Source organism: Notothenia coriiceps, unplaced genomic scaffold, assembly GCF_000735185.1.
Source record: "Notothenia coriiceps isolate Sejong01 unplaced genomic scaffold, NC01 NC01_scaffold00022213, whole genome shotgun sequence".
Taxonomy (NCBI): domain Eukaryota; kingdom Metazoa; phylum Chordata; class Actinopteri; order Perciformes; family Nototheniidae; genus Notothenia; species Notothenia coriiceps.
In genome coordinates this window covers 340,507-351,936 of record NW_011354914.1, presented here as the reverse complement: position 1 = coordinate 351,936, position 11,430 = coordinate 340,507, and the positions used below count along the sequence as shown (strand labels likewise).

Genomic DNA, 11,430 nt, shown 5'->3' with positions numbered 1-11,430 from the left:
GTGTTTACAACCTAATTCATAACCTAATTATAAACCCTTTTTGAATCCTTTATAAGGGTAGTCTTATTGTAAAGTGGTACCAACAAACCAACCTACGATTTCTTTTCAATCTAAAAAACCTAGTTTGTACTACCGTCATAAAGGCCTGAGTAGTGTCACAGGTGTTCATTTCTGACTGAATACAGCCTAACAACCTGTGTTTAGCCTGGAAGGCTTGTTTCTTTCAGCCTATAGTGATATTCAAAGGCGTCTCAGAGGTGTGAGTCAACATGTTTTACCAATTCAGTTCTTCTGTCATCTACACTGTGGTTTCTGAAACAGATTGCTCATACACTCAAAAGCACAAATGGGAACCATGCCAGCCAATAATTTGTGATTGATCCGGCTATGTATAGGCCCAAAGTACTGTAGGTCTTATTCTGCGCCCTAGGCTTACTCCCACAATGTGATATTTCCATCTGCTTGTTTGCTGCTCACTTCCTGCAGAAGCACCTCCACTTCAGAAATATTTAAGTGCCTCTTTAGACTTTGGTTTGTGCCTTCTTGACGTAATGCTCTTAATGTTTCTTCTATCTAGTGTGCACACTGCCCTTCAATCTCATGTATTTTTTGCCGGCAAATACAAGGTCAATAAGATTCACCATTATAAGAGTTTTTTTGTTTTAAAGCCATCACTAGAAAAACGCAGTCATAAACACACTGCTAGTGTTAAATTGGTGTGATTTAAAGCAGATACCCCGTAAGGTGCATTAACGACAAACACAATATATAAATGGAACAAGTCCCTCAGGCCCTGCTTGAGCTGCAACGTGCAAGGAAATCAAAGTCCAGCCGTCATTCCAGGAGCTTAACCTGTAATTTGTGGCACATTGTTCAGCAACATGTAATTTCGGTTCCAGGCACGCTCTTTGTTGATCCCAAAGCGAGACACAGAGAGGGAGAGAGTACAGGTAATCCACTTTCATGCATTGAGATCCAGGTATGAATGCTAACGTCACACAGTTATCTGTACAAATTGAAGTCACAAAATCAATGCGAAATCTGACCTTAATCCAATATTCATAAAATAGCCGGGGTTACAGTGATGCTGTGTTATAACCAAGAGGATCAGTAAACCAGGAGGTAATCAATGCTGAGTGGTGCTGGACACAGAGTCGCGGGTTTGAAATAATCGTATGAGACAGCTTGCGTGGACAGAGGATTACTACTTGGTTCCTTTTCATCAGCTTTCACATCTCACTGTGCAAGGCCACAAAGGGCAAGCATAGCTGGTGATCACGGCAAGTATTATGAAGAGATAATTTGGCTTATAATTATCGTCACTCATCTGCATGAGACTAATATCAAAGGTTAGAAAAATATAATAATTTTGCCATTCCATTGAATTACTTGAAAGAAGTCGAAAATTACATGGCTGCGGTTAATTGGTTTTCAAAGAAAAGCAAGTCTGTTTAAAAGGAAAATTAATGTTATTATTATTATGAGGAGAGGGATTAGGGGGAGGAATGGGAGGAGGGAGGCAGTGTAGCAGCAGCAATGGGAGTATTATTATTACAAGAATAGGTTGTTGTAGCATTAGTAGAAGTTCAATGACACTAGAAGAAGTGGTAGTAGTGCTAGAAGAAGAATGAACAGTTGTAGCCGTAAAACAGAAGTAGTAGAAGTATTAGTAATAATGTCTAGAAGTAGTGGTCATATAATACATAGTCAGATCTCAATCTCCCATATTTTTTACACATTTTAACACCTTTTTCTTTTTGGCTATCACTAAGTTTCGGTCTGGCCTTGCACCTCGTCCTCCTCAGTGAGTGAGCGACAAAGAAAACCTTAAGAAAAATAAATGCTTGAGCTATTTCAGTCTTCCTGGAAAGACGAATTCTCCCTTTCTTTCTTGCATCAATTAGTAGTAGTATTGGTAGAAGTAGCAGCAGTAGTAAATGTAGTGGAAGTAATGAAGGTTGTCATTGTGTCACACATAAATAACATTTTCCCCAGCCTCCAACAGGCTTACAACACCATTATTTCAAAAAAGAGACCAAAACAAGATTAACAACATTCAAATAATAAATCCTCCTGACATTTTAAGCTTTAAAAAAAAGTAGTCCAAATAATGAACAATAAAATAACCATTCCATTATGTCATCGTCCTTGAACAAGACAGTAAAAGTAGTTGTTGTAGTAGCAGTAAAGATAGTATGCTTCTCGTTGTTGGTATTTGTGTGTGTGGGTATTTGCAGGTATCCTGTATCACAGTATGTATTTCAATAAGCACACACACTAACACATGTTCAGACAGACATGCGGTAACTGCTACAAATAGGGATTGGATTTAGAGGAAATAAATCACATAACTGGCTGAGTCGTTGGGCTTCCACTGATGGAGCTCCTAATTTAGTGCCTTTACCTTGGTGCCAGCGGAGAACTGGAACACCAGAGGATACTGGAATACTGGACTGGGACCAGAAATTCTGCAAACATGCATGAATAGAACAATTTATGAAAGCACTTTCCGTCTCCAATTGGATGGAAAACTGCCCTACCACCACCCCGAAAAAAGTAAGCCTGCTGACTGTTGCTAGGTGTCTCTCTCTCTTTTTAACTGATGGACACAGAAATAGCGCTCTTCCGACTGCGGTCATCCGGCACTCGTGTTTCCATCACACATGTAATTCAATCAGCCCGTCATCTGCGCTAATACGAGCAGCACCGGTATAATCATAGCCATCACTCATCGCTACACAACAATAGTTCATGCTCGCCTGGCGTGCACAGCTGTTGCGATCTAACTGGAGTTACAGTCGGAGGGGAAGATAGCGCAGACGCTGACTTGTTGGTCAATCAAACACAAACTGTATGAGAGTACATCTGAAAGTGTTTTGTTTTGGTGTTATTTTTCATTCACTTTATCTGCAAACTCAGCTGACAGTCTGATAATGCTGTGAGGCTAAATAAGTCCAGACGATATCAGATTCATTTGCAGCTTTACTGTATGACTGTCTTATCTGTCATGAGCTTGGAATACCATAAATCTTGCACCTCCTGGCACATGGCAAGAAAACGTAATCTGTTAATGATGATGTCATGCCTGGCTATACGTGATTCATCCTGGTGAAAATGTCCACAGATTAGAGCACACACTGATAACAAACCTTATCATGTAATATAAGAAGAATTGAAGTATTGAAATAGTTGCTAGAATCGCAGGGTTAGGCATTGTGACTGCTTGTGTGTTCTTCAACCCTGAGCACTTTATTTCCACGAATGCAAAAATAAATTCTAGGCAACTGTGATATGCATCTTTTTCAATACAGCATGTGTGTGTTCTCTTTAAGGAAACACATCAAACATTTTAAAGATGAATTGCTGTTGGCACGTAAAGATCTAGGCACAGTTTATCTTAGCGATTTGTCCCGTATGTGGTGACCTCACTGCATGCTCTTTCTCCTTCCAAACCACTTCTTTCATCAAAACTCCTTCAAGTCTTTCGACATCAAGCAGGCACCGCAAACTCTGTTCATCTCCAAATGCCTCCAGAACACGCCTGCATGCACAGACATGTTTATGTTGTTTTGATGCATGGAGACTATTCATTCTAAAGCCAAATCACAAAAAAAGAAAAACATATTTTTCCAAATGCAGTATCTGTCTATGTATTACTGCTGCCATCCCACACATGAAGGCTGACATGTCCTGATTCTAAAAGCTTTGACAATTGACATCTGAAAAGGCACAATTACCGACAAACTGAATAGAAACTCAGACCTCAATGTCACCAATATTAATTGGAAAATATTTAATTTACAGAAAAGAATAAGATAAAATCCAATCAAACTATACGAGTCACAACACACTGAGGGCCATGAGGGAGCAAAACTCCAGAAATGCTTCAGAGGAAGAACATACCTTATCTTATCTGCAAATGTATAGAAAAGGATCTCAGTCTTTGGTCTTATCTGTAGTCCAAATCTTTTGAGACCCTTGACTGTATCATGATGCTGTTTCCACATTTGTCCGAGATGTACAATATGCTAAGTTAACAGTGAAGAAAAGGGCCATATATGTTATCTGGGATTTACATTCTTTGATTATTTGCTGGTGTTACGTACCAGGCAGGCTGTACTTGTGTGGTTTTCCTTCCCTCCTGTGTTTCTCTCTTCTCCCTGTCTTCTGCACAGCTAATCAGCAGCTGATCGGTATCTGCCTGTGCACCTGAGTCTGATGGCTGATTGGATCCTCTCACCCTCAGCTGGCCTATCAGCAGCCAGGGCCGACCATAAAGGAGGCACCCAGGAAGTCTTCTCGCTCTCTCTCACCCTGGGCCTGTTGCTGATTGAGAGCCTGCAATTGACTGCCTTGTTAAGAAAGTCATTCTACTTTGTTTGTTCTAACCTTTGATAAATGTGTGTGTGTTGAGAGGTGGGGTATTTAGGTAAGTCTGGGGTACCCTGTACATTTCTCATCACGTAGGTAACTAATGTTAAGACACACCAGGTTAGCGGATTGTTGCCATCCCTGTATTCTGTTTTGTCCAGTTCTGAGTAGTTTAGTTAGTGAGGGTTTGAGTTTTGGTTTCAAAGGATAGATGTAGAGATAGGCCTGGTTTTGTTATGCTTAATTATTTTTGTTTGGCACAATCTCCTTTGTCTCCTCCTCCTCCTCCTCACACAAAGAGTATTTCTGTTAAACTTCTGTTCAGTTAGGTTGTTCAAGGAATAAACCTTTTTGTTAACCTGTACGCTGACTCTCATTTGTATTGGTTGTTGTGTGTTATTGTCTCCAGGTCCCCTAGACATTAGTGGGGACGTAACAGCTGGTCATTGATCTACTGTCTCCTTGCATCGATATTGTATTTGTTGCCTTTATTGCCTGAAATCCGGATAAAGGAGGCTTCACGTCAGCCAAAACTATTTTTGTAGGTAAATATGTATGGTATTTTTAACCTGATCTCTTCCAATTCTGAAATCATACATCCATGACAATAAAATGTGCATGTTATGAATTTCTTTCATCAATCATTCATCTTATGACCTGAGTGCTGCATAAAGACCCTCCTCTTTCATTGGTATTTCTAAAAATCTGAATTATGAGACTGCAGTTTCTGTATGCTGATTGTATTACAAGTACAGTTAAAAGATGTTAGAGATAAAACAATTGTATTGCCAGCCTTGAACCTCACACCATGCTGTTCACATCAAATCGTATGTATTTAGAGAAGGCAAACATTACCATGTTCGACTGTTTTCAGAAAACTCAAGGAAATTGTTTGATAGCAGTTGGCTGTGTGAGTATAAAAATACTTCACAATGAAAATGTATCACTGTTGATTTATTTTAGGTTTAAATACCTTGAATGACAGGTTTGGCTGAATAAAAGTCATACATTTTTCTTTTGTTTGACAGGCACATAAGGTGCATTAAGCGGATTCATCTGATCTTTTTTGTTTTTTAGATCTAGCGATATCTAACACAACCTTTATAATAACGCCTTGTGCAGCATTCTTGCCTTGATTCCTGGAAGGTCACATACTGTCGCCTTTCAATAAACAAACAGTTGCCTTTCAAGAATTCACATTGTTATTACAGAACACGGCACAACATTTTACGCCACCCACTGTCATTGCATTTAGAAAGAAAGAAATGACTTTGTGACAACGTTTTTTATCTGTGTTGAAACTGAAATTACTGTATGAGGGCGAGAAAATACAGCAATGTCGAAACACAGTACAAGTGTTGAGAGGTCTATTGTTTTCATTGTGTTGTGCTGATGCCACATCAAACGCTTGGCTGTCCTTGCAAATGCATCAGAAAGCATGAAATTGTTGGCTTGTGGAAACTCTATTTGCAAACAATAGACTTCATTCAAATACATAGTTTTTTTGCCTTGGTGTCAGAGTGTGTGATAACTTCAAAAAGGACTTCTAACTCAAAGTGTTTCTTTCTCATGTACAAAAGCTCCAGGGTCAGAGGGTTATCGTCAACCCCATTCTTAACTTGTCATTTCTGTCAGAAACATAAAGAGAGCTGACTCAGAAAAGCTTAGGAGTAGCCTTGCTTCGGTCAACCTGCCACTTCAAATGTCACGTGCAGGGTTTGAAAGTTCACTCTAATTTGCCCGACTGCAAACATCCATTAGCGGCTCTGCTCTGTCCCATCAGTGACAGTGAGCACAAAAGGTGACAAATACATAGATTGGTGGGTATGGTGGGGACATGCAATGCTCTGGAAGACGAAGTGAGCTGGAATTGTGTCAAATAATTTGGAATTGATTTCAATTCAGGCTAAATAAAGAGCCTCAAAAGCCATTTGGTATACAGGTCAACAAAATACTAAACTCCAAGCTCTTCAGGGATCTGTTCAAGCTCATTTATGTTGATAGTCCTATGTAATACTAAGGCTTAGCAAAGTTTCCAAACCGTCCCACCTTCCTTTAATTCATGTTACCCTGTCCTTCCTTTTCCCATTCTTGACTTCTGCTACTATCACTAAAGGCAAACCCCCTACAAAACCAACAACAACTTTAAAGACCCTTAAAGCTTCTCTGGTCAATAATTCAATAATAACTTGGGTGAAATTTCTATGTGTAATTTGAAAGAGGTTGCTCATTGTGATTAACCTGCAGACAAGTATCACTCGACTGTCATTCCTCTTTGCTTTACAGAGCACTCTAGCATATTTTTTTCATAGCTTAGGTTTAAAAGCAGGCAACTTTATGGTTGTAGCTCTCTTGCTGATCTCATTAACACCATTGTCAGATGGAGCTGCAGCAGTTTTCAGGCTTCAAACACCCACAGCTAGCTTCAGTAAAAATAGCTCTTAATCAAAATAGAGCAATTTTTTTCTCAGGAGTTTGTGGAGACCAAAAACAGAGCTAAAAAGAATCTGACTATCGGGTTAATATTAATAAATAGGCCAGAAACTCCAAATGATGGATACAATTGTTATTAATCTCAATGTTTGTTTGGCGGCTTCTTGCACTTACGAAACCTAAATGGAACCGTTTTGTAGTCTTGCAACATGCTATTCATTGGCAAATATATGTGCTCGGCTATTTATCTCGTAGAGATAGAAAAATGAAAGGATTCAGATTTACTTCTCGGATTCTATATCCATTGTATTCAATATCTCAACCCTACTGCTCCTGTCTCATCAACAACCTTTCAAGCTTGCACGTTTTTAAGCGTTTTTCTTCTGCTCTTTCTTCAGTTAGACCGGCTCGATTCTAGCCCAATCATCTGCTGCCTGAGGAACTCCTAAGCAATGGAGCAGGATCTGGACACGCAAACTGCCACATATGCTTGCTGGTGTACAGAGAAATATTTTGGCAAGAATACGAGTGTTTGAAAGAAACTGTGCATACTGATGACAACATAAATGATGCTGCAGGGCTTTGAGTTTGGGTAGTCTCTCATTAAAACACCAAACTACAATCATGGAGTGACTCTTAAGCCATCACAGGTGTGAATGTTTGTTCCTTCAAAGAAGGGTAGATTAAAAGAAAGACTTTTAAAGAATGTTTTATATGAAGATGTGGTGCACATATTCCAAATTCTAAGTGGCACTGCAAAAGAAGGGAATGCATATTTTCCCCCAGCTGCGTCTATCTCAATCAGACTAATATTTCAAGTATGCATTGACTTACCAGTCCGTCACAGTTGCTGATAGCCACAGAGGCCTCTGGCATGTCGCTGACGTCTCCAGTGAAAACACAGTCCCTGTGGATATGTTCCTTGGCCTTTTCCACAAAGTCCTCATGCCATTCCACAAAAGCCCCCGGGGCCACCAGCCTCCTGTTGGCCCTCAGGCGGAGGTGCAGTTCTTTTCCAAACACAGTGACATTGAAAAACAAGTGCTGCGTAGAGGCGGGGGTGACCGGGGGCATCTCGGGGGCACTGCGGGCCACCCTCCTGCTGCTGCTGCTGCTGCTGCTGCTGCTGCTGCTGAAGGCTGAGGCGGCATCAGCATCAGCATCACCATCACCATTACTTCCACTTCCAGCAGAGACCACGTGAGAAATGTACCGGCCCTGGGAGTCTGTGCTGAATGGCACGATAAGACCATATTCACTTAACTTTCCAGAGAGTTTTTCTGATGGGACAGATAGTGTCAAGTGAGAATCACATTCACAGACCTATGGCAAGCTCTTATGGAAAAAAAAGACTATAAGGGAAAGTTGGCTGAATGACTAAAAAGGCATATTGAATTATAGAGGCCAGAACTAAACATTATGACATGCTTATTTTTATATTAAGCATTTCAAAGCTGTACAATGAAATTATGTTTGTCTTTAAAACACTAAAGTAGAAGGCTATGACTAATAATTCTGCAGACAAAAAGGGGAGTCAAGCAGTTCAACACACTGCATTGACTTCATCCATAACAGTTAGGCTGTCAGATTTATTATGTGGACCTATTAATGGAATTAGGCCATCATTTTAGATAATTGCCCCTCCACATTTAGACTTTTGAGTGCACAGATTATTGATATATATTGCAAAAAAAGTAAGTGGATAACTCACCATGTCTTTCTGCAGCGAAAATATGATCCAAAAAAAGTTGACAGAGTGAAAAGCACATCAATAAATACGTACAATCCATAGCGAGGGCTATAGTGTGAAAGCTGCCACTTCAGCGCTGAGTTTTCCTTTCTGTTGTAAACTTTGAGCAAAGTCCTTCCTTATGAACAAAAAGCGCAAATGCAGGAGAGGTCCTCAGAGTTGAGCTGCAGCGAAGCAGCCGGGCATTTCTGAGCGTTTCCTTCTAGACGCCAAACTGACAGATACTCAAAAGTTGTTTCCAATCTTTTGGCCTGTGCTGAACTGCATAGACCAAGACTGTCCCATCCATTTAGGGAGTTAAGGGGGGGATATCTGGGGTGCTGATGACGACAACTCTCCCCGGTAAAAACCAGGACGGTTTGAAGAGGTAGCCCACTTTTTTTTCCAACCCGTCTCCGTCCCTTTCCTTCGTCAGATAACTTTTTTTTTAAAGGCAGGAGTGCAAGTTAACGCACGCCTACGCTGAGAAAAAAAGTCGGAAGAGTTCAGATAAAGTGTGCGGAGACAGAGTGTCCCGGTGGTGAAACATCTGCCGTCCAGTCGTGCACCATTACGCACCAATGGTTCGGCTGCGGGACTCTCCACTGCTCAACTTGAAGCCACTACCAGCCAACAGTGGGAGCGCCTTCTCTCCACCAGACAACCACATATTAAGCCAAGCGATTTTTTTCTCAGCTCAAAAAAGAAAATAAACGAAAAGTAACTGGAGACGTTATATCATCCTGTCCACCTCCACAGCTAATATCTTACAAAAAGTCCCTCTTAAAACGGGTGAAATGTATGCCAGATGCATGGTTATAACTCATATATGTTTACATGAGGCCACAAACACGTCAGTGATAACGCTGCAATAAATCAGGAATGACAGAGGTCAAAACGTTCCAATGCACGTGACTTTGACTTGTTTGGACAACATCGAATAAATTATTATCTCGTGTTGGTTTGAAGACGGGAATTAGACCCATGTTGAGAATCACAGATATGCATACTTGATAACACCTAACAACAACCCAGTCAAAAACCTCAAAGGGATATGTAATTTACTTGACAAAATACCCAAATATTAAGAACATTACTTTAAAAAAAATCAATATTAAAGAAGAAACAGTAGATCAAATGAATTTTTGTTTCCCAAGTGTGTCTTAAAATAATGCTCATGAGTGCAATGAAACAGTTATTGCTGTTATTATTCCTTGTATTCGTTTTGTGCTATTATAGACTATAATATTTGAAGCCAAGCCATTTAGACAATGCCTTCGAAGGTGAAGGGAATTTTTTGAGTCGAGAATTACTTACGTGAGAATTTTTGAAAGTCTTTTTTTCAGTAAACTGCCTTTTTTGTGTCACTTACTGTAATGTACTCTCAACTGCAGCTTAGTTAATGTTAATGCTTTTACTTTTTATATGAGCCAGTGCTGACTGGTGGACAATTTAAATCTACCAAAACACTGTGCAACTACATGTTTATTTGAACATATGAAAAAAGTCCAACCCATCCATTTACAGCCAAATTAAGTGCTTTCAAAGGTAAGGTAATGTGATTTTTACGAACTAATCATGTTCTATGTCGATTGAATACAGTCTAGAATAAACAAAAGCAAGCCTTGCATGATCCTGATTAATGACATTATTGTGGTGACTCTAGTTAACCATAATTCACTTTTGGGTTACAGTTCCTACACGGACCTTGTTTAGTGTAACACCGGGTATTTAGGTTGCCAAGCTAGAGCTAGCAAGGCACTCTAACTTGACTCTCATCACTGAGTACATGTTTGATATCTCTATGGCTTGATGGAAAATAAAGAGTGGAATTCCATCTTAAATACTCCGCCTCCGACTCCTTCTTACCGGCACTACACTGGTGACCCTGCATTTTTCGAGATAGTTTCCGAAAAAATTTGAACATGGCTGAACGAGATATTTTCGTTAAGCTGCCGGAGTTTTGGGAGCATGCCGCGGAGGCATGGTTTGCACACGTGGAGGCTCACTTCGCTTGCAAGCATCTCCACGACGAAGAGCTGAGATATTACCACGTGGTGGCTTCGCTGGGGGTTTCTACTTCAGCCAGCTTAGTGGGTTTCATCGCAGCACCCCCACGCCTCGGCAAATACGAGGCTATCAAGGCTCTTCTCCTGAAGACATTTGGTTTATCGACGAGAGAAAGAGCCCGCCAAATTATGGACATTCAGGGCCTCGGAGATGGCAAGCCATCTCAGTTAATGGAGAAGATGCTAAGCCTGCTAGGAGGGGAAGATACCCAGATTTTGTTCATGGAGATGTTTCTTCAACACTTACCTCCCCGGGTCCAGACGGCGTTGGCCAACACACCCATCACGGAGCCCCGCGCGCTGGCCGGAGAAGCGGACCGGCAAGAAAGCATGGCGGAGGCCGGACACGGCGGCGCCGAGTCGGCCAAGAGATACCGGTGAGTGCTTCTACCATGCACGTTTCGGGACGATGGCAAGGAGGTGCATCGCTCCATGCAGCTACAAGCCTCCGGGAAACGGGGGTGCCGACGCTCAGTAGTGGCTCTGAGTGTCGGCGGCACGGACAGGCTCCTTTTCGTCAAAGACAGTGTTTCAGGGAACCTGTTTCTCTGCGACACGGGTGCGCAGCGGAGTGTGGTTCCCGCGTCGAGAGAAGACATCACTCGAGGCGGGCACGGCCAACGGCTAACAACGGCTAACGGCGGACCCATTCGCACGTACGGATTACGGCTTATGTGTTTGTGCATCGGTGGACAGCGTTTCAGCGTGGGAGTTTGTAACAGTGGACTATTTTCTTTTCCTCTTCGTTGGGGCGGACTTTTTGTGTGCTCATGGGCTGTTGGTGGACATTAAAAATAAACGTTTAGTGGATGCCTTAAACGTTTTCTT

At 41.3% G+C, this 11,430-nt stretch overlaps 1 protein-coding gene across 2 annotated transcripts in view; it reads right to left on the bottom strand.

The window, feature by feature from the left end:
* Positions 1-9,132, bottom strand: part of adamts14 (ADAM metallopeptidase with thrombospondin type 1 motif, 14) — a 45,587-nt gene extending 36,455 nt beyond the window's left edge. For both annotated transcript variants that reach the window (XM_010780888.1, XM_010780889.1), the window contains exons 1-2: positions 8,516-9,132; positions 7,639-8,084 (exon numbers count right to left, since the gene is read on the bottom strand). In XM_010780888.1, coding sequence (XP_010779190.1) covers positions 7,639-8,084; positions 8,516-8,594 — 525 coding nt within the window. In that variant the 5' untranslated portion in view covers positions 8,595-9,132. The remainder of the gene's footprint in view (positions 1-7,638; positions 8,085-8,515) is intronic.
* Positions 9,133-11,430: the final 2,298 nt, after the last annotated feature.